This window comes from Bufo bufo, chromosome 6 (genome assembly GCF_905171765.1).
Source record: "Bufo bufo chromosome 6, aBufBuf1.1, whole genome shotgun sequence".
Lineage (NCBI taxonomy): Eukaryota > Metazoa > Chordata > Amphibia > Anura > Bufonidae > Bufo > Bufo bufo.
This window is the reverse complement of record NC_053394.1, coordinates 52,623,414-52,646,653: the sequence shown is the minus strand read 5'-3', so window position 1 is coordinate 52,646,653 and position 23,240 is coordinate 52,623,414. Positions and strand designations below refer to the sequence as shown.

Below are 23,240 nucleotides of genomic sequence, written 5' to 3'. Positions count from 1 at the left end.
GAAGGGTTTCTATAAATCACCAAAATAAAGCCTGTTTAGGCTAATAACCTCACTTGTCCCAGATAATAAAACTTAACTTGTACTAGCATAAGTTTAAAAAGTTTTTTTCTAATTATAAGTGAATATGAGCAAAAGACTAGGTTTAAAATATCTCATGCCCTGTCAGTTCTGAAGCATATTTTCTGCATCTGCAATGTCAGTCGGGGGTACACTCCCCAAGCCTACACATGCTTGAACTTTACTTTAGCAAGCCAGTGCAGCACCGTCCTATATAAGACGGTGCTGCACTGGTTTGCTAAAGTAAAGTTCAAGCATGTGTAGGCTTGGGGAGTGTACCCCCGACTGACATTGCAGATGCAGCAGAACTGACAGGGCATGAGATATTTTTAACCTAGTCTTTTGCTCACATTCACTTAAATTCAGATTTTTTTTTTAAACTTATGCTAGATAAAAGTTTTATTATCTGGGACAAGTGAGGTTATTAGCCTAAACAGGCTTTATTTTGGTGCAGGTTCAATTAAGGCAGTGAAATGCTTTCAGCGGAGCCTACGCAACTGCTATGGGACCATGGGAGGGAGGCCTAGCGCTAAACTCTTATCCCTGATGTGAAAACACATGCAGCCACCACTAGGAGGAGCTCAGTGCAAAGAGATGATTACAGCTTCCATTTCGGTCAATTGTAACTGCATAAATTCCTATGCACTGAGCTGCAGACAGCTAGCTTTGTAATAGAAGGGAAGCAGGAGATGTATCATTGTATTTATGCCAATTTTCTGGTGTAAAATATGGTGTTTAGAATGAGCGCAGTAGTTATGAAGCACTTCCACTGCCTCGGAATGATTGGCGCAAGTGTACTGGGAAACTAGGTGGGGTAGGGGGATCCATACTAAGTTTTCCCATGGGGCCCCATAACATCTGTGTATGCTCCTGATTAGGGAGCATACACAAAGGCAAACTTTGGAATTTTACGGGGTGCATCAAAAGGTGCCACATAATGACCCCATGTTCACAGCATTGTCAAAACTTCAAAACGCTTGAGTTTTGGCCACAGTGACTTCAAACAGATCATGGGCTCTAAATTGATTTTAGCAGCTATTTTACCTTTACAGATTTTTTAATCTGCCCATGGATCAGGTATAATTGCATTATATATCTAATATTAGTCCTCTTTTCCATTTCTATCCAGGCGCTATGCCGTCATCTTTCCCTCAGAAGTCTATTCAAAACAATCTGAACTTGTCTGTCTACACATGGTGGGCATGGTGGGAGAAACAAGTGTGCAGTTGGTCTTACAAAAGGCGACCAGTAACATAACACTCTTTGAAAGCAACCTTCAGGAAAACACTTATTTCCACTGCATTCCTTTCCAGGTAACATTTTCAAGTTAATTCTCATTTCTTAGGCTTGATTCTCATTTGCATTTAGGCCTTCTGGTACTTATGAGCAGAAAATAGCACTATTCTTGCCATAAAAATATATACTCCAATGGACCACCATCAATGGAATGTATTAGGATTTAACTGTATCTGCTAAAAAAAAAAAAAAAATCTGGCATAGCGGTCAATGGTTGAGATCATTTGCAAATTTCCCTCATTTTTTTATTTATTGCATTAATAGATTGCAAATGTGAATTACGCTTCACCCTGTTGCATGGAACCAAATGCAAAATCAGTTTTTTTTAGTATTTGGAGCCAAACTTTAGTTAAAAACCTATTACAAAGGTCAAGTGAATACAGTGCTTACTCATACAGTTGGTATTAATTATTTTTAAGGCCATGCAAATCTTATTGCAAGTAAGTTTATAATTAGTATTAGGACGAGGTATGCAGTAATCCTAACTGCAACTGTATCTGCATCTATAATTTGTGGACTGTTTATAGGTTCCCGAGCCGTCAGATGGCAATGAAGAAGTGGCTACAATTCATGCTGCAATTAACCATGCTGGCAATTCAATTTACAAAAAAAGTAAACTTCTTCTAAAGGGCAAACGAGCAGCAACCTTTATCCAGACAGACAAAGCCATCTATAAACCCGGGCAAACTGGTAATTGTGGTTCAATATACACCATTTTCACTTTATCAAATGAAAGTTGAATTTTAAAAGTTCTAATTTTCCTTCTGCATTTAGTTTTTTGAGCATCTTTTTACAAATACAATCTGTGGTGAAAGGTGACTATCTTTGTAATCCTATTTTTCACTAGTACTGAGTTACATCCAGCTTCGGACTATCCCATCAGAGATGTGCCATAATAATAGACTTCGAAGGTCCAGCAAGAGACAACTGTTATGGGCAATGTGGGTGGAAGCATTGTGTCAACGAACTGGTTTGATTTTGGGCTAAATCTGAGGTTATTATCCTGCAGTCCCCTGGTATTCATCCTTTAACCCCTATACAGGGATGTAGATTTTACTGCAGGTGATCCACCAGACCGCAACCTTATTAAGTAGTACCGATGTTGTTGACAGCTGACCCACAGGTGCCAGAGACACCAGTGCAAAGCACTGAAGGATCAGGCAAGACTAGTAGTCAGTAGCAAGCCAAGGTTGGGGGCAAGCAGAGTTCGTGTGAAGTCAAAAGGTCAGGGCAGGCAGCACAGTCAGAATGCAGTGATATGGCATGGGTCAGGCCAGGCGGCAGAGGGTCAGAATCCAGTAAACAGGCAGAAGTCGGGACATGGGCAGATAAGCTGATTATAACATATTTTGCAGGATCTAGAAACATATTTCTCAGGCACCTCTCCCCAGGGAAAGGTGCGTTAAGTATCCAAAGGTTTCCAGCCATTGGCTGGTGAAAGTTAGGATGCACACTGGTCCATTAAACGCCGGATAGCCCGTGCCCATACGGGAGAAGTGGGGAGAACAAGAAGACTAGCGTAGGCTGCAACAGGGGACACCGAACTCCGGAAGCAGGACCTTATGCTGGAGGGCAGAGGAGGACCAGCGGGACCAAGCAGGCAGAGACAGCAGCGCCAGTAGTGTACGTAGGCCAATGCCAGGGCCTGCCCAGAGGAGCAGGATGGCATGGGGTGCCAATATAACAACAAACTTAATCAGAGCTGACTTGAGAGAAACGAGGGTTTATTTCTTATGTGTAAATTTACAAATAACTTATTTTACATTATTAACAATTTGCTCTGAGAGTGGAGCATTTAAGATGATACAGTGGGTTTTTATGGTCTCTGCTGAGATTTGGAAAGGGTGAAACTTTCATTAGATAAGTGTGTCTTCTTTATTCAGGCCCTACCACAATAATTAGCTTGAAGGGCTGAATACCTGATACCTTCTCACCCATCTGAGGGACAAGACAGGGTTGACCTGTCTCTATGCTGCTCTTCGCTTTGGTGATGGAGCCTTTGCCTATTTTAATAGGAAACTACTCAAACATCATGGGGTTTGGAGTGAGGAGAAGAGAAGACAAAATATCCACGTATACTAGTGATTTACTTTTATTCATTGAAGATCCTAGTAATACGTTTGAGCATGTTAAGCCAGAAGTTCAGGAATGTGGTTGTACTCTCAACTGGCAGTAAATTGGTCAGACTAGGTATCCATGCACATTCCTTCAGATAATATCAATGTAGAATGACAATTATTATTTTATTTTTTTAAAGGGCTCATAAAAAATAAAAAATATTAAGAAAGTATCACTGACAGATTCCCAGCCATTCATGTGTTGATACTTGGTGTGTACCCCTGGTCTTTACTTAGTGATCCCCTTCGGAAACCCAGAAAATGCCAGCAGAACTAATCACTGCCATTTACTGGGTGTTGAGATAGGACCAGAAAGTAGAGACCAGTGGGTACCAGGTGAGCAGTGTGTAATGTATGTACAACATTAGTCAACTTTTGATGCAGATTTATCTTAATCACATTTTTTCAATAACCATAAATTGACTAGGAAAAAAGATATTTAATTATTATAATTATGAATAGATTTTCAATTCAAAAGCAAAATGTTACAGTGCAGGAGGAGATGAGTAGATTGATGTATAGTCATTTTCAGGGTGACAGATTCCCTTTAAAGGGCATCTGTCATCAGATTTGTACCTATGAATTTCAATAAAAATGCAGAGGGCACAGCAGTTAGGGTTAGAGAGACCAGGGATTCTTGGAGTAATGGCAACCCTCCATTGTTCCTAGAGGCTCATTTGCATACATCAAAAAACATCATTTTTTCAGCAATGCGGGCACATATGAACATGGGACCAACGCAGACGCTTTCATTTGCCAAGCGCTTATGCAACAGGCCAGCCAGATGCCGTTTCAATTGTGTCAAAGGAGTGCCTACGGATCCATCAGGGGGGACTGGGAACTTAAAGTGACCCTGGAAAAAATACTAAAAGTGGCCTGTTTTGTAGTTGGGTCCAAATTGATGGAAGGTAGGGCCAGCAATACCATATTGTGGCACATTATATCACCCTAACAGAGCCAAAATCACAAAATACTGCCAGCAGCACAAAAAACATCTCCAAAAACCTCCAATGCCCGGCCCCCTGGGCTTCAGCCCACCGGGATATTTCCCTGTAAGCTCTATGGCCAATACGCCCCTGGGATCCATAATGTGCTTGCTTGCTTCTATACCAGAATTATGTCATCATGCTGCGAGATCTTCAGTAATTATACAATTTCAGGGTAAAGAATACACCTAAAATTATATGGAGGTGTATAAAAATCTACTTTGAATATTCTAAGCATTCCTATTTGCATTTCTTTTTCTAACAGTAAAATTCAGAGTTGTCTCACTGAATGAGAATTTCCAACCAGGAAAGAACCAGGTAAGATGGAATGAACCTAGAGCTGTAATATCATTGGCACAGATGGGTGTGAAAAGACAAAAGATGCTTTTTAGGGCCATATGTAAAATGTTTGTGGTCTCTTGTGCACTCAACTTAAGAAGTAGCAGTTAAATAACTAAATCAACAATAACCAGTCCATTATCTGTCAGAAAACTATGGTCACAAACTCACAATCTAGAACCACAGCCAGCAAAGAAACTTCTACCAGCCTTCCTAATCACTATAGATGGTAGGAAGCTAAGGGTTCTCCTAGGTTCTTTTCCACTGGCCACTGCTAGACCGGATGAACTTGGCTGCTAAGGGCTCAGGTTAAGTTTGCTGAGTAAGGTAGCAGAAAACTGGTGTAAGGTTACTAGAAGCAGGCCTACCAAAATGACTTGTGAGCATCCAGTAGTAGACAAGCGGGTCAGAATCAGGAGTGATGGATAGTACCAAAAGAGTGGACAAGGAGCTAATCCAGAAACTGGCCACAGTTAGATTACCAGGAGAATCAGTACAAGCCAATTCAGTAGACAACAGATTAATCTAGAATACAAGCCACAGTAAGATTACCTGGAATTCTGATGCAGTTGTAATGACTAGCACAAAGCACAGGAACCAGGATAACAAAATCCCAGGCAACTCAACTGCCAATCATTGAGTAGCAGACTTAAATCCACTGCCTAGCTCCAGGATTGGGTGCTGAACCTGAATGGTTTGGCTTCCTCAAACCAGCTAGGGCTTTACTGGTAGGCATGGCAAACCTGTTAGCACAGCCATGAACAGTATCTTGGCTGGATAAACTATTGTCATTATCTCTCCCCATTGTTATCAACTGATTTTAACAGCAAAACCTAACAAAACTGCATACTAATATACCTAGATAATTATAGGGTTAGATCTTGCAAAAAAGATTGCCAGGCACTAAGGCATAAAATAAATTAAAGGTCAATTTATCTGGGAATTTTGCTGTTTTTTTGTCTGTATGCATTTTATTTATTTACTTTTTACATTAAGAATGTCTTAACAGTTTTTGCTGTTTATTGGTCTGTATGCATTTTCTTTTTTTTTACATAACAAATAACTTAACAGGTTTTGTTTCATCTTTAATTGCAGTTATCAGCCGTAAAGTTACAGGTATGTTTTTCTAGAAAGAGTTCAAATGTTTATGATGAGAATGACTGTATATGAAGAGCATGACCAGTATTAATACTAATCCAGAAAATACAAAAAAAACATGAACTGCTGTCCTCAACTCTTCTAAATACACAAACCATAACTCTCTTTCAAGGTGAGGCACCTAGATATTTTACTAGATAAAATTATCAGCATCAACAATTTTATTAATTAAAGGAATAACTTTAACACTCTACCCCTAATTTTACTTACCGGTTCAACAAACAGAATAAAACCATGGTCCTTGGAGATCTACTGCAATTCTGCCCATGCGCTCCATTTACCCCAAGCTGTCACCAATGGCTTTGGCGCACTATAACAAATCACAAATGGCTGTTTTTCTACCACTACTTCCTATATAATGGTCCTCCAAAATTAGCCAGACCAACCAAAATTCTCAGGACCATACCCACAATAATTCACTACCACCAGTTTAATACTAAGTCTCCAAATTCCATCAAACACCAAAGATGGCATGACACCAAAAATGCACAGCGCACTCCCAAGTTTTTCTATTATGACCTGCACAGAAAAATATTGGAAGTAGAGTGCCATATTGTCATAAACAGAAATGAGAAAATGACAAGAAAACAAGAAACCAAAATTCTAACCATGGTGCCAATACCGTGCCAAAAATCTTATGAATAGTTTAGGTAACAACCTGGTCCTCATTTTCCCTGACATCTTTGAGGGAAAGTCGAAACACCTACATACACATCAAATGGTTGTCCAGTCCCACTGAAATTTGCGTGTTTGGCTGACATTAACCTAATGAACCTGTGCACTGAGCCTGTATAGTTCCTTTAGGCTGTGGAGTAAGGTTGTACCAGATATTTTCCACTATGGAGTCCAATGAAACATGCCACATTTCGTACTCAAGCTTCTGTATGAAATCGGAGGCATATAAATGTACAGAGCTCATGCGCCTCTATGGGTGTCTGATAAAGTCTCCATATCAAACAAGCTGTGATCCCTTATAACTACTTTTCACAATATAATTAATTGATGACCTCTAGGGTTATGGTCTCCAACTTGTATCTCTCCAGCTGATTAAAAACTATAACCTATGGCATACACTCAATCTTTGAGACAGTGGTGCACCTTCAATGGAAGCAGGCCATGCGACTGCTATGGGGCCCAGAGGGAGGGGTGCCCAGCGCCGTACTCCTTTCTCTTGCTTATGTAAAATAAAATACATTTTCATTCAGCCACCACTAGGGAGAGCTCAGTGCAAACAGCTTATTACAGCTTCTATTTCAGTAAATTGTAACTGCATTCATTCCGATGCATTTAGCTCCCCCTAGTGATGGATGCAGGCAGCCATCTCACTAAAAGATGGGAAGCAGGAGATTTATCAATGTGCTTATGCTAATTGTCTAGTGAACTTTTTTTTTTTTAAATAGGGTGTTTAGAATGAGTGCCATATTTATGAATCACCTGTTCCCTTAAAAATATATACCTATACATACAGAACTTAAAAATATTTCCCAAAAATATCCCAGAAACGAAATGAGTCAGGAAATGGCAAGTTTTAAAGAGTGTGTGGAACATGACATCTGCAAAATAAAGGATAAGGTGAGATACAAACGGAACAATTTAACAAATGAGGAAGTAAAAGCGCTGAAAGAATTACAGAAAGAAAAAGAGATTGTCATTCGCCCTGCCGACAAAGGAGGGTCAATAGTGATACAAGATATGAATAGTTACAACACGGAATGCTTACGGCAATTGTCAGACGATAAAACTTACAAGAAATTGCCTAATGACCCTACGGAACAATTCAGATTGGAATTGATGTGATTGTGTACCAAGGGCAAAGAGATAGGGATTTTAAATGATAATGAATTTATCTTTTTAGCCAAGAAACATCCCCGTATTCCAGTATTTTACTGTTTGCCAAAAGTGCATAAGAATAAGAATAATCCACCTGAACGTCCTATTGTGTCGGGAATTGGATCACTGACTTCAAATTTATCTAAATATATTGACATATTGTTACAACCTAGAGTTAAAAATGTTCCATCACACGTTAAGGACACCACATAAATTATCAAAATTGTTGAAGCATTGAATTTTAATCAACATTGGATAATGGGCACTCTCGACGTACAATCTCTATATACAATCACCAGACATGAACAAGGCAAGGAAGCAATTATGTCCCAACTACTATTGGAGGGTAGACTTAACCAGACTCAAATAGAATACGTAATCGAGGCAATAAATTTTATTTTAACTCACAATTATTTTAATTTTTTAGGGGACTTTTACCTTCAGATACAAAGGACGGCCATGGGCACCAGGTTCACCCCCAGCTATGCCAATCTATTTATGGCACAGTGGGAACAACAATACATTCAGCCCAGGCTGGGGACGGACCTGGTGCTCTGGTAACGATATATTGATGACGTCTTTTTTATTTGGCAGGCGGGAAAGGAGAAATTGGATCAATTTTTAAAAGCTATTAACTCCAATGAGTGGAACTTGGTTTTTATGGGCGACACTAGTCAGGAATCAGTGGAGTTTTTAGATATACGCATTTCAAATAGAGAGGGCAAATTGCATTGTAACACATTTGTCAAACCCACAGCATGCAATAGCTACATTTTATTCAATAGTTGTCACCTTCCAAGTTGGTTAATACAAACCGGATTCCAAAAAAGTTGGGACACTATACAAATCGTGAATAAAAACTGAATGCAATGATGTGGAGGTGCCAACTTCTAATATTTTATTCAGAATAGAACATAAATCACGAAACAAAAGTTTAAACTGAGAAAATGTACCATTTTAAGGGAAAAATATGTTGAATCAAAATTTCATGGTGTCAACAAATCCCCAAAAAGTTGGGACAAGGCCATTTCCACCACTGTGTGGCATCTCCCCTTCTTCTTACAACACTCAACAGACGTCTGGGGACAGAGGAGACCAGTTTCTCAAGTTTAGAAATAGGAATGCTCTCCCATTCTTGTCTAATACAGGCCTCTAACTGTTCAATCGTCCGGGGCCTTCTTTGTTGCACCTTCCTCTTTATGATGCGCCAAATGTTCTCTATAGGTGAAAGATCTGGACTGCAGACTGGCCATTTCAGTACCCGGATCCTTCTCCTACGCAGCCATGATGTTGTGATTGATGCAGAATGTGGTCTGGCATTATCTTGTTGAAAAATGCAGGGTCTTCCCTGAAAGAGATGACGTCTGGATGGGAGCATATGTTGTTCTAGAACCTGAATATATTTTTCTGCATTGATGGTGCCTTTCCAGACATGCAAGCTGCCCATGCCACACGCACTCATGCAACCCCATACCATCAGAGATGCAGGCTTCTGAACTGAGCGTTGATAACAACTTGGGTTGTCCTTGTCCTCTTTGGTCTGGATGACATGGCGTCCCAGATTTCCAAAAAGAACTTTGAATCGTGACTCGTCTGACCACAGAACAGTCTTCCATTTTGCCACACTCCATTTTAAATGATCCCTGGCCCAGTGAAAATGCCTGAGCTTGTGGATCTTGCTTAGAAATGGCTTCTCCTTTGCATTGCAGAGATTCAGCTGGCAACGGTGGATGGCACGGGGGATTGTGTTCACTGACAATGGTTTCTGGAAGTATTCCTGAGCCCATTCTGTGATTTCCTTTACAGTAGCATTCCTGTTTGTGGTGCAGTGTGTTTAAGGGCCCGGAGATCAAGGGCATCCAGTATGGTTTTACGGCCTTGACCCTTACGCACAGAGATTGTTCCAGATTCTCTGAATCTTCGGATGATGTTATGCACAGTTGATGATGATAGATGCAAAGTCTTTGCAATTTTTCGCTGGGTAACACCTTTCTGATATTGCTCCACTATCTTTCTGCGCAACATTGTGGGAATTGGTGATCCTCTACCTATCTTGGCTTCGGAGAGACACTGCCACTCTGAGAAGCTCTTTTTATACCCAATCATGTTGCCAATTGACATAATTAGTGTTAATTGGTCTTCCAGCTCTTCGTTATGCTCAAATTTAATTTTTCCAGCCTCTTATTGCTACTTGTCCCAACTTTTTGGGGATTTGTTGACACCGTGAAAATTGGAATCAACGTATTTTTCCTTTAAAATGATACATTTACTCGGATTAAACTTTTGATTTGTCATCTACGTTCTATTACAAATAAAATATTGACATTTGCCATCTCCACATCATTGCATTCAGTTTTTATTCACAATTTGTTTAGTGTCCCAACTTTTTTGGAATCCGGTTTGTAAATATTCCACAAGGACAACTACGTAGAATTAAACGTAATTGCACATTGGAGACCGAATTCGAAAAAGAAGCAAAAATAATGACCCAACAATTTCTTAAAAAAGAATATCCCACTGAAATTTTAAATACAGCCTTAAATAAGGTCAGAAAGATGAACAGAGAGGAGTTTTTTATTGAAAATGCAAAAAGAGACACAGACACAGGGAATACTGATTTACGTTTAGTTTTACCGTTTAATGGGGATTTTAAGAAGATCCAATTTATTATTAACAAGAATTGGCACCTTTTGAAGAAAGATAAAATGTTAGGAACCCTGGTAACTCCAAATCCGAAAATCACGTTCACAAAAGCTTCAAATTTAAACACAAAAATAGCACCTACCATACAAATGAAAAAAGACACGATCTCTTCCATTCAAAATTGGGCAGGTATTCAAGGCTTTTTTCGTTATGGAAAGTTCAATAGTTGCAAGATTACCGCTTTCCCTAAAAAAACAACAAGAATTAGTGTCATCTACCAACAAATACTGCCATAAGATTAGAGAATTTCTCACCTGTAGTACAGAAGATGTTATTTATGTAATTGAGTGCCCATGCAGATATCAATACGTAGACAGGACCAAGAGATCACTTAAAAAGCGTATCTCGGAACATATTGTAAACATAAAGAAGGGTTTTAAAAACCATTCAGTGTCAAGCAACTTTAAAATAGCACATCAACAAGATCCCTCATGTTTGAAATTCACGGCCATTGACAGAGTACATAGAGATTGGAAACCATATTGAAAAGATGTCCCGACTAGAAACTAAACGTATTTTCCAACTGAATACTCTTTTACCACAGGGCTTAAATGCTGAGTTTGAATTGTTTGGTTTGCTATAGATGGGCGCCCCTTGCAGACGATTAACTGGGTAGTTTTTTATACTCAGCCCAGTTTTTTCTCAGCAATGGGCCCCCATCTACTCCTCAATCAACATCTTACCTATAGAAGAACCCCCTCTGCTATGGCCATATTATATGTTTACTTTTAACATTATGTTCACTGTAACTGATTGTTTAATCATGTATTCACAGTAATCTTGGGTATTCTTTATTGCATGTAACTTATTTGAGAGTTTTTATTGTTTTTTATAGAATTTTATGAAAAACGCATTGAAACCGCACTGGATGCGTTTTTTATTTCATAGGATTTGGGACTGATGGGACAATAAGTGTATGGAAGGATTTTGATTTTAGAGATTGCTATGTACCGGATTTTGACATTTTTAAAGTTCAGAAAAATATTTATCAACAATATACTTTTCGATGCTTTTTTGTCTAAATATGATCGTACACATGCGATTAAGCACGTCAGCAGGATAACTATTTGCTCGGGTACACGCGAAATTGATATATTCAGATCTGTGTACACTCTTGCCTGTATGTTGAGAGTGGTGGTCTTACAAGAGGTGGACAACTGTAGGTTGAAAACTTCTATATGATGGATTTGATTTTTGATGTTTCAGGATCCAGAGAAGAACCTAATCGGACAGTGGCTAAATGTCAGCCTCAGTCAGGGAATTGCTGAGCTCTCCCTCCCTCTCTCTTCGGAGCCTCTGCTAGGAGAATATTCAATCCACGTGAAGGACAAAGTCCATACATTCAGTGTGGAAGAATATGGTAAAAAGGTGTATTCTAAGAAAGCGTCGTTAAATGGCCGTAGGCTCTCCTAGCATGTCTATTCTAGTAAATACTTCTACTTTTCATAAGGTATTAATTATGGAGTATCATTTTTATAACACTGCATTGAGTTGTTTCGATGTTATATAAGTCATATAAGTTACAAATGTGTGTTAATAGTTGAGGGCGTGTCCCTGCACATCTGATGCTGTCCAATCAGTGATGCCAGTGTCATACTGTGTAGAGACACACCCCTTTGAAAAGGTGGAAAGGTAACACCCAGTTGTCAATTTATTCATAAATACTCAGAGGGAATAACAGAGGAACAACACAATGGTCTATGAAGAGAAGTTCCAGAATTGTTACTACATGGGGAATGCCAGTGTTTACTATAACAGACATGCAAGGAGAGTTGACAATCTATTCCAATTATTATTTCTGAATTCCTCAGACTTTTCTGATATATGTCTTTGCAGTTCTGCCAAAATTTGAGGTCACCCTTCATTTTCCCAAAGCCGTTGTCATCACTGATGAGAAATGCACATTACAATTGTGTGGCAGGTAAAATAAATGTAACCTATCCGACTGTAAATCATTCTGGAATATAATGTAAGACAAATATAGTAACATCAGTTACTACATAGTACAGCTAAAAAAATACACATGACCATCAAGTTCATCCAAGGTATGGGAGAAGATGGAGATAAAAGCCGGGGGGGGGGGGGGGAAAAAAAAAAAATCCTTCCTGATCCCAAATGGTGATCAGACTGGATCAAAACTCTATTCTATACATTTACATAAGTGATATCTAATAACACTAACAGTCCTTTAAAGGGGTACTTTAATATTGATTGCTTATTCACAGGAGAGGCCATCAATATCCGATCACCACCGATAGTCCGACACCCTGCACCACCTCCGATCACCACCTACCCTGCAGTAGCTCCAGTACACCGCACCATGCATTTCTGTAGTAGACGGAGCTAGTTACTGCAGCGCTGCTCCTACATTCGGTAGCGGAGCTTCTGGAGTTATTGCAGAACAGCTGATCACTGAGGGTATAGGACAGGTATTGGCAACCTTCAGCACTCCAGCTGCCTTAAAACTACAACTCCCATCATGCAACATGCTCAGCTGTTCTTCTAAATCCTACAGAAGTTAACAGAGCATTCAGAAAAGCTGGAGTGCCGAAGGTTGTTGATCCCTCGACCTCCACCTCAGGTATCTCGAGAAGGAATAATTGTGTGAACTCTGTAACCAAGATTGTTAGTCCACATAAGATCATTAAAATCACTGTTACAAGTCACATCTGCATCCACCTGATTCCTTCCACCATCCTTAAGATAGGAACCGCGTACATTGCACCCTGGCCAAAAAATCCTAGGTAATGACTGACCTTCATACACATGATCCCCCAGAATTCTTCTCATTATTTTGCTTTTTATAAACAAAATCTGGAGAGGTCTTTTTTTTTAATCTGATCATCTGATCTGTCTCTACTCCATTAGGTACACCTATGGGAAACCAGTGAAGGGTAATTATAAGATCCAAGTATGTCGATCGAAGGTTCCTTACTATTATACCACGAGTCCTGATGTTCCTTGTGTAGACTTCACAGGAGAAGTAAGCTGTATTGAAAAAGTAGCAGGAACTTTGTAAAGATAATGTGATCACAAAAACAACTTATGTAAACAGCTCACCCTTATCTATTGCAATGTATTTGTGTCAAATGAGCGAGTGTGTGCTTTAACATTGTGAAAGCTGTGCCTGCCGACCAGTTACAGTGGGTAAAGAGCCACAAACTGATTCTTTATGTGCTATTATCCTTTCCATACATACATTTATTAGCTTTTATATAGCTTATCAACAATAAGATTATTTGCCTTCACCATGGATTTAAGTGAATAGCTGGGTCTTCTACAGTCAACCACAATTCTTAAATTTCTACAATTAGCCATTGTGTCTATACCACTGCAATTCTGGTACCAATAGAAATATAGCTCTATTGCAACAATGAGATAATCAACAGTTAACAGCTGATATATATCAGGCCACAGGTGGACGCATTCTCTGCTGAGATGTATATATTTATTGATTTGATTTATTCTATGCACTTATATAGCGCTACAATATTCCGCAGCGCTTTACAGACATTAGCATCCAACTGTTCCCAATGGGGCTCACAATCTAAGGTCTCTATCAGTATGTCTTTGGAGTGTGGGAGGAAACCAGAGAACCCGAAGGAAACCTACACAAACACAGGGAGAACATATCTCATATTTACTGCATTATATCCCTATTGGTGCAAGGCCTCATGCACACGGCCGTATCCATTTTGCAGATCCACAAAATATGGATGTGGTCCATACGCCATCCACATTTTTTTGCAGACCCCTTTGACTTTGATAGGTCCATGGTTGTCATTCTGCAGACATATTCTATCTTTTTGCGGAACAGACATATGGATGCAGAAAGCACCGCCCCATTAAACCTATGTCTGTCACTTTTCCAGCCCTCTGGAAGCTGTCTTGAGCGTCAGTTCCCTGTGTGTATTTGGGATATTATTCTGTGAACCTCACATCAGCTTGAGGTACTGCAAGAGTTAATTCCCCTTTGATCTGTGTGCCGGTCTTTAACTAATGTGCTAATCAGCTCTTCTATATTTGCTGTGTTGTGCCTTTCACCCATTGCTTGAGTAATAGGTTACACTAGCTTGCTAAATCTTGCAAAGGTGCTATAATCCGCTTGTCTGCCCGTGTACTGACCTCTGCCTGATTCTCGGATTCTGACTCTTTGCTGCCTGATCTGACCATGCCTGTTCACCATACTGACCTTGTGCTGCAAGCCCTAAACTTTGGACTGTTTCACCGAGTCGCACAAACTCTACAGTTTTGCCTGATCCCTTGGTGCTTTGCAATGGTGTCTCTGACCCACATAGACCAGCAGTCAACCACACGGAGACTATTCCAAGTAGTAGCAGCCTCATGCATTCCTTGCAGCAAAGACTAAATCCCTGTACAGGGGTAAAAGGGCAAAAACCAGGGAGCTGCCAGGGTAATGCCTTTAGGTTTAGGCCAAAGCCAAATCCATTGGTTGGCACGGTGGTTCTACAGTCAGTGTCTGTAACACACATGATCCTTTAGCTTGATAACCCTGAATATAGAGGCACCATCCATTGTAATTCTGTAATCATTTGTGTCTTAACTAGCTGGATATCTCAGGATGTTCAACTGTGCAAGTGCCACTGGATACCTTTCACCTAAACAGAAGAAGACTGCAGATGAAATTGCTTGGGAACGCAACCATCACGGAGGAGGGGACAGGTTGTATGCTTATTATTATTATTATTATTAATATTATTACAACTTATACAGTTGAACAAACTTAAAGGGGTTCTGCAGTTTGTTTAAACTGATGATCTATCCTCTGGATAGATCATCAGCATCTGATCGGCGGGGGTCCGACACCCGGGACCCCTGCCGATCAGCTGTTTGAGAAGGCAGTGGCGCTCCAGCAGCGCCGCTGCCTTCTCACTGTTTACCGCCGGCCCAGTGACGTCACGGCTAGTATCAACTTGCCTGGGAGCAGCTAAGCTCTGTTCACTTGAATGGAGCTTTGCCCCGCCCAGGCAAGTTGATACTAGTCGCTGGCTTCTCAAACAGCTGATCGGCAGGAGTCCTGGGTGTCGGACCCCCGCCGATCAGATGCTGATGATCTATCCAGAGGATATATCATCAGTTTAAACAAACTGCAGAACACCTTTAATTGAATATCTTCAGTATTTCAATCAATGAAAAACTTGCTTCAGATCCCAAAAAGGTTGCCTTTATTTCTTCACACTTCATTTCTATTTGGCTCTCATCATTCTATATTTTCATTGCTGAAGGCTAGCTATGATGTGCAGAACCATTGCGTAAGCACCACAGCCAATTACTTGCTGCAGCAGTTAAGTAAGGTTCATACAGTACTTAGAGATGAGCAAATGTTTTAAAAATTTGATTCGGGGGGTGTGCCTAGGGTGTTTGGCACCCGGGGGTGGGTCCTTTCTCTGGCATCCCCCCCCCAATACTTTACAAAAGTTGTACCCCTCACAGTTGTATTGCCCTCATTGGACAACCTTCACAGTAGTTTTGTACAGATGTGTGCCCCCTCACAGAAGTTATGCCCATATTGTGCCCTCTCATAGTAGTTATGCCTTCTCTGTGCCCCTTTCAAAGTTGTAATGCCCTCTCTGTGCCCCCTTCACAGTAATAATCCCCATTGTGTCCCCTTCATAGTAATAATACCCATTGTGCCCCCTTTATAGTAATAATCCCCATTGTGCCCCCTTCATAGTAATAATGCCCATTTTGGCACATTCACAGTAATAATGCCCATTGTGCCCCCTTAATAGTAGTAATGCCCACTGTGCTAGTAATGCCCTCTGTGCCCCCTCCATAGTAGAAATCCCTATTGTGCCCCCTTCACAGTAATAATGTCCACTGTGTCCCTTTCACAGTAATAATGCCCTCTGTGCCCCCTCCATAGTAGAAATGCCCATTGTGCCTCCTTCACATTAGTAATGCCCTCTGTGCCCCCTCCATAGTAGTAATGCCCTCTGTGCCCCCAGTTGTTTGAAGAGAGGGCAGCGCTCACATGAGAGCTGCTTTCTCTGTTCTGTTCACCTGCTCGCCGTAGCATTTGCAGTGATGAGCAGGTAAACAGAGCAGAGAAGGCAGCACTCATACAAAAAAAAAAAGCGGACAACTCCTTTAACACGCATAGGGAGTCTGCTTTGGTAGTGAAATAAAACTGTGAGTCCGTATGACATGCAGATGACAGGCGTCCCTCTTAGAATCACAGCACACTTCACTTATTTGGGCAGTCACGGGTCCAAAACTGACCAAATAACTCAAGTGTGAACTCAGCCTTACAGGTCAATGTTAGCGCCAAGAAGAAGCGCACTCCTTTTACCCCATCGTCAACGGATTCAACATTGATGTCTACAGAACCTGTTATATTAAACGCTTATACAAGTAGAGCCCCCCGACAGAGTGGAGAGGGTGTCAGCAGTAAGTTTGTGTTGACGTTACTGATTATTTTGCCCTTCTTCTGATCCGTCAGAACAATAACCCACAAAAAATTGATCCTGTCTGTGGTGCATCCGCCTTCACTCGGTCAGGATTTGGTCAGAAATCCATCAGTATTGCTAATGCCAAAAAAAACAGGAGTGGATCCAAAACAGAGATGACACATGAATGGAACTCCTGCTTTTGGCTACGAAATCATAAGCCAATTCTGATAGGACCATACAGGCCTTACAGCTGCTACACAGACAGGATCCGTTGTGCATCTCATTTTTCCTTCCTTCTGACAGATCAGAAGAAAGGTCAAATAAATGATGATGTCAGCCAGGCCGAAAGTTAAAATAGTGGCCGTCATGAAGTTGGGAGGGTGGGAACAGCATGAGAAGTCCACAGAGTGGCCCTATGACATAGTGGTGAGGTGAAAGCAGCATGAGGAGGCCACAGAGTCGCACAATAACAGAGTCTGTAGGTGGTGACAGCATCAGGAGGCCGCAAAGTGGCACAATGACAGAGTGTGGAGGTGGCAACAGCATGAGGAGACCACAGAGTGGTACAATGACAGAGTCTGGAGGTGGCAGCAGCATGAGGAGACCACAGAGTGGCATAAAGACAGAGACTGGAGGTGGCAGCAGCATTAGAAGGCCACAGAGTGGCAAATGACAGAGTCTGGAGGCGGCAGCAGCATTAGGAGGTCACAGAGTGGCACAAGTACAGAGTATGGAGGTGGCAACAGCATGAGCAGACCACAGAGTGGCACAATAACACAGTCTGGAGGTGGCTGCAGCATGAGGAGGCCCCAGAGTGGCACAATTACAGAGCTTGGAGGTGGCAGCGGCATGATTAGACCACAGAGTGCCACAATGACAGAGTCTGGAGGTGGCTGCAGCATGAGGAGGCCGCAGAGTGGCAGAATGACAGAGTCTGGAGGTGGCGGCAGCATTAGGAGGCCACAGAGTGGCACAATGACAGAGTCTGGAGGTGGCAGCAGCATGAGGAGGCCGCAGAGTGGCACAATGACAGAGTATGGAGGTGGCGGCAGCATTAGGAGGCCTCAGAGTGCCAAGGTGACATAGTGTGGAGGTGGCAGCAGTATGAGCAGACCACAGAGTGGCACAATGACAAAGTCTGGAGGTGGCAGAAGCATGAGAAGACCACAGAGTGGCACAATGACAGAGTCTGGAGGTTGCAGCAGCCTGAGGAGGCCGCAGAGTGGCATAATGACAGAGTCTGGAAGTGGCAGCAGCATCAGGAGGCCACAGAGTGGCAAGGTGACATAGTGTGGAGGTGGCAGCAGCATGAGCAGACCACAGAGTAGCACAATGACAGAGTCTGGTGGTGGCCGCAGTATGAGGAGGCCACAGAGTGGCACAATGACAGAGTCTGGTGGTGGCAGCAGCATGAGGAGGCCGCAGAGTGGCAAGGTGACATAGTGTGGAGGTGGCAGCAGCTTCAGGAGGCCACAGAGTGGCAAGGTGACATAGTGTGGAGGTGGCAGCAGCATCAGGAGGCCACAGAGTGGCAAGGTGACATAGTGGGAAGGTGGGTGGCAATACCAGTACCCTCTGAAGATGGTGGGTGAAAGAAGGAGCACTTGCCATCAGATGTGTGGCATCAGGTGGGTGGCAGCATCAGAATAGTAGCTGAGTCATGTAGCCAGAAGAAACCGGTCTCTTTTGTTGATGTGGCACCATGGATGATCTAGACTGATGCATCAGGAATTGGTGGGTGTAAATCCTGGCTGATACACGCCTGATTAATCTTGACAAAGGTCAGTCTCTCCACATTTTGGGTGGACAGGCTAGTTCTTCTTGGGGTAACTATGGCCCCCGCCGCACTAAACACGTGCTCTGATGCCACACTACTGGCCGGGCAGGACAGCTTTTCCAGGGCAAACTGGGCCACAAATCCAGTTTGGCTGCCCAGTAGTCCAGCGGTTCTTCAATGATAGCTGGCAGGGTGAACTCCAAGTATGCCACCACCTGCTGGTTCAGGTTCTGCTCCAGGTCTAGATTCTGCTGCTGGTAAGTAGTTTATTCACTAGGCGGGTGAAGAAAGCTGCTCATCAGCAACTCTAGACTCAGGCAGCTCCGACCACCCCTCCCCAGCAGCCATGGCTGTAGAACGTGAGCGCAGAGGGCACCCCCGGTCAGCCCTGCGAGAGGATGGACGATGGCGCAGATAGGCAGCCGCCAACTTACTACATAGGATGTCTCTATAGTAGTTCAGTTTGTCCTCCCTCTCAGCGGGTGTAAAAAAAGGCACCCATTATGGAATGGTAGCGAGGTCCAACAAGGTGGAGAGCCAGAAGTCATCCTGCTGCCGATTGGTGACAATTCAGCTGTCACTACCCAAGCAAGTGAGCATGCAGCGGGCCATTTGCGCAAGTGACTTGGAGGGACTCCCTGCCTCCATCTCCACTGCATACTTCCACAGTGTGTCTGAGTTCTTTGCCTCGTCTTCCTCATTGCCCTGTAGCTCTTCTGACTGCTCCTGCTCCTCCTCTCCGGTTCCCTGTTTAGAAACACCACCCATTTTGCTACACATTGTTTGTGCTCCAACGTCGTCCTCCTCCTCCAGTTTAGCCCCCACAGGGCTTATCTGGCCGTGAGATCTAGGTGCCACGTCTCCAGTCCCCTGACAAGACAGATTTACCAGCATCTGTTCCAGGACATGAAGCAGTGGAATAACATCGTTCATCCCATAGTCCTGGCGACTGACAAATAACGTGGCCTTCTCAAAGAGCCTGAGCAAACGGCAGGTGTCATGCATGAGCTGCCTCTGGCTGACATCGAAGTTACACAGGGGAGTACTCCTGTCCGCTTGGATCATCACGAAATCGTTTGTGGCCTTTCTCTGTTCGTACAGTCGGTCCAACATATGGAGGGTGGAATTCCAATGGGTGGAAACGTCGCATATCAGCCTATGTTAGGGGATGCCGTTCTGCTCAAGGAGGGTGTGCTTTGCGGTGTACGAGTGGCTGCATGCAAAGTTTCCTGGCCATTTTTATGATGTCTTGCAGATGGGTGGAAGACTTCAGGAACCGCTTGACAACCAGATTGAACACGTGTGCCATGCAGTTCGCATGGCTCAGCCCTCCTTGATGCAGCGCAGACACAATGTTCTTCCCGTTGTCGGTCACCATGGTTCCGATTTTGAGTTCTTGCGGAGAAAGCCAGGATTCGATTTCTTGATGAAGGACACGGAGCAGTTTCTCCCCTGTGTGACTCTGCTCGCCCAGGCAAGCGAGGTGCAGAACAGCGTGACACCACCGTGCCCTTCACATGTGGTACGCTGGAGGAGCACTGTGAATTGTCCCTGCAGTGGAGACTGAGGACACGGTGGAGGATGAGGAGGCAGAGGCGGACATTGTAACAGGACCAACGGCGTGAGAACGTGGAGGTGGAAGTGGCGACACCTGGCCAAGTTGCTGGTGTGGCTGGGCAGGAACCACATTCACCCAGTGGGCCGTAAAGGACATGCATTGTCCCTGACCGTAGTTACAACTCCACACGTCGGTTCTGCTGTGAACTTTGGCAGACACCAACAGGCTCAAGGACTGGCCCACCTTCTGTTCTACATATTGGCAAAGAAATGATGGCTTAGGACTCTCCACCTCAGCTCTGCACAAGCCATCAGTTCTCCAAAAGGTGCAGAGTCCACCACTTCATCCAGAAGGGAAAATATTTTGGACTTAGAGTAGATAAAAAAAATAAAGAAGCTATAAGCTACTGTGCAATATCCTGCCGATGCTTCCATATCTCTGCTGGTCTCTACTTCCTGGTCCTATATCAACATGCAGGAAATACTTGCTCAGCCAATCACTGCTTGAGGCAGGTCTCTGCTGCAGCCAGTGATTGGCTGAGCAAGTATTTCCTTATTGAAACAGGACCGGGAAATAGAGACCACTGGGGACCTGGTAAATATAAGAATGAGAGCAACGGGTGCTCACAAAGGTGTTTTATTTAAAGGGAATCAATCACCAGTTTTATGGTGTCCTAACTAAGGGCAAATACACACAGGTCTCCTTAGCAAAATTCTGGGTCACTTTGTTTGATTGACCCAGTTGTTTTGCTAAAATCTTCCACTAAACAGCTCGAGTGCATACCGAACAAGTCCTGATATTCATGAGCTTCTGACTTATCCCACCCATCTGCCGCTGATTCATATGGTTATAAACTATGGGGACTCATTGGCATGTGCTGGAGCTGTTAGAACCTAGTAGTGATGTCGCGAACATAACATTTTCTGTTCGCGAACGCCAAATGCGAATTTCTGCAAATGTTCGCGAATGGGCGAACCGCCATAGACTTCAATAGGCAGGCGAATTTTAAAACCCACAGGGACTCTTTCTAGCTACAGTAGTGATGGAAAAGTTGTTTCAAGGGGACTAACACCTGGACTGTGGCATGCCGGAGCGGGTTCCATGGCAAAACTCCCATGGAAAATTATGTAGTTGACGCAGAGTTGGATTTTAATCTATAAAGGGCATAAATCACCTAACAATCCAATTTTTTTTTGAACAACGTGGTTTAAAACATCCAGTGTGTGTATATGATCAGGTATGATGTTGTATCGATCAGGTAGTGTAAGGGTTACGCCCGCTTCACAGACATTGACAGACCAAACTCCCCTTTTAATGCACCGCAAACAACCACAAACAGTCCATTTGCCCAACTGCAAACTCCCCATTTGTTCAAGGTTGGATACCAAGCTAGCCATGTCCCGTTGATGTCATTGAAGGTTTCTTCCTCCACCCAGCCACGTACAACACCAAGGGTCCCCGAAAGGTGAATTGAATTGATTTTTCGAACGGGGAGATGGTTAAAAAAAAACGCTGGCTCCCTCCCCTTTGTTTGAATCCACGGTCACTGCGTCTGTGCCGCGCAATTTACTGCCCCACCCGATATGAGTGGTATTTTCTGTAGTACTATTCTCATCAGTTTAATCCCTGTTACGTCCCCAATCTGGGGTCAAATTATTAAATAGATTTTTCGAACGGGGAGATGGTTAAAAAAATGCTGGCTCCCTCCCCTTTGTTTGAATCCACGCCACGGTCACTGCGTCTGCACCGTGCAATTTACTGCCCCACCGGATATGAGTGGTATTTTCTGTAGTACTATTCTCATCAGTTTAATCCCTGTTACGTCCCCAATCTGGGGTCAAATTATTAAATAGATTTTTCGAACGGGGAGATGGTTAAAAAAATGCTGGCTCCCTCCCCTTTGTTTGAATCTACGCCACGGTCACTGCGTCTGATCCGTGCAATTTACTGCCCCACCGGATATGAGTGGTATTTTCTGTAGTACTATTCTCATCAGTTTAATCCCTGTTTAATTGCCTTTTGTTAAAAAAAATTTAGGCCGGGTACCTTCGACTGCCTTCACAGTGACAGACCAAACTCTGATACACCAAAATGAATTGATTTTAGGAACCGGGAGATGGAAAAAGCAGCTTGGTCGGTCCTCTTGCTTAGTCCCAAGTTGGGGCACTGGGCGTGCACGGAGCAATGTGCTGTGACACCCTATATGAGTGGTGTCTTAACTAGTACTATTTCTATCAGTTTAATCCCTGTTACGTCCCCTATCCGGGGACGTGTGTCGAATTGAATAACCATTGTCGAATTAATGAACCATTACGACATCCTGGAATAATTTAGTTCTGAGCTTTGTACTTGCTTTGTATTGGAATTGATGGGGATTTTTTTAATTGTCTGCATTATTTCTAATAAACTATTAAGAGACTTTATTATGATTTTTTTATTTTATGTATTAAAAACCCACCCATACAACTTTAAAAAAATATATAAAAAAATGTATGTTTTTTCTATGAAAAATTATCCAGCCGATCGCTTTTGGTCTGATCATAATGAAGCAACGGCCTTATCATCTGGGCTGTGGCAACATTGCCAACACACTCATAGAGGTGATGATCGCTTCATTGTGATATGCAAGCCCCTTCACCACAACAAGGTAACGATCACGAAGGGGAATTGACACTTGTATGTGCCTTTTTTTTTGTTTTGTTTTTGCAGCCACAGTGCAGCACCAGAGGCCAGAAAAATTAGGCATGTACACATGCCTGAAAAATAATGTTATTGTTGCAGCCGCTGTTGTAGCAGCGGCCGGAAAAATTGATGTTTTCAAGGCAGAAAGGTGACTAAAACATTGTGGCTTGAACCCTAGTTGGTGGCGGAGAATTCCCGAAAGTCATCCGGTATGCAGACATTAAATACAGCAGCGTGGGGACCATTTTGAGGCCAAGGCATGTCATCAGGCCCTTTGTTAGTCAAACGTATCCCCCACTGTCCAGTCCCTTCGGGATCCATGCC

The 23,240-nt window shown here is 42.8% G+C and overlaps 1 protein-coding gene across 1 annotated transcript in view; it reads left to right on the top strand.

Moving 5' to 3' along the window:
* Positions 1–23,240, top strand: part of LOC121003907 (alpha-2-macroglobulin-like) — a 185,084-nt gene that overhangs the window by 5,699 nt on the left and 156,145 nt on the right. The window contains exons 2-9 of the mRNA XM_040435849.1: positions 1,187–1,370; positions 1,881–2,043; positions 4,722–4,774; positions 5,891–5,911; positions 11,693–11,846; positions 12,323–12,407; positions 13,355–13,469; positions 15,055–15,169. Of these exons, the coding sequence (XP_040291783.1) occupies positions 1,187–1,370; positions 1,881–2,043; positions 4,722–4,774; positions 5,891–5,911; positions 11,693–11,846; positions 12,323–12,407; positions 13,355–13,469; positions 15,055–15,169 (890 nt within the window). The remainder of the gene's footprint in view (positions 1–1,186; positions 1,371–1,880; positions 2,044–4,721; positions 4,775–5,890; positions 5,912–11,692; positions 11,847–12,322; positions 12,408–13,354; positions 13,470–15,054; positions 15,170–23,240) is intronic.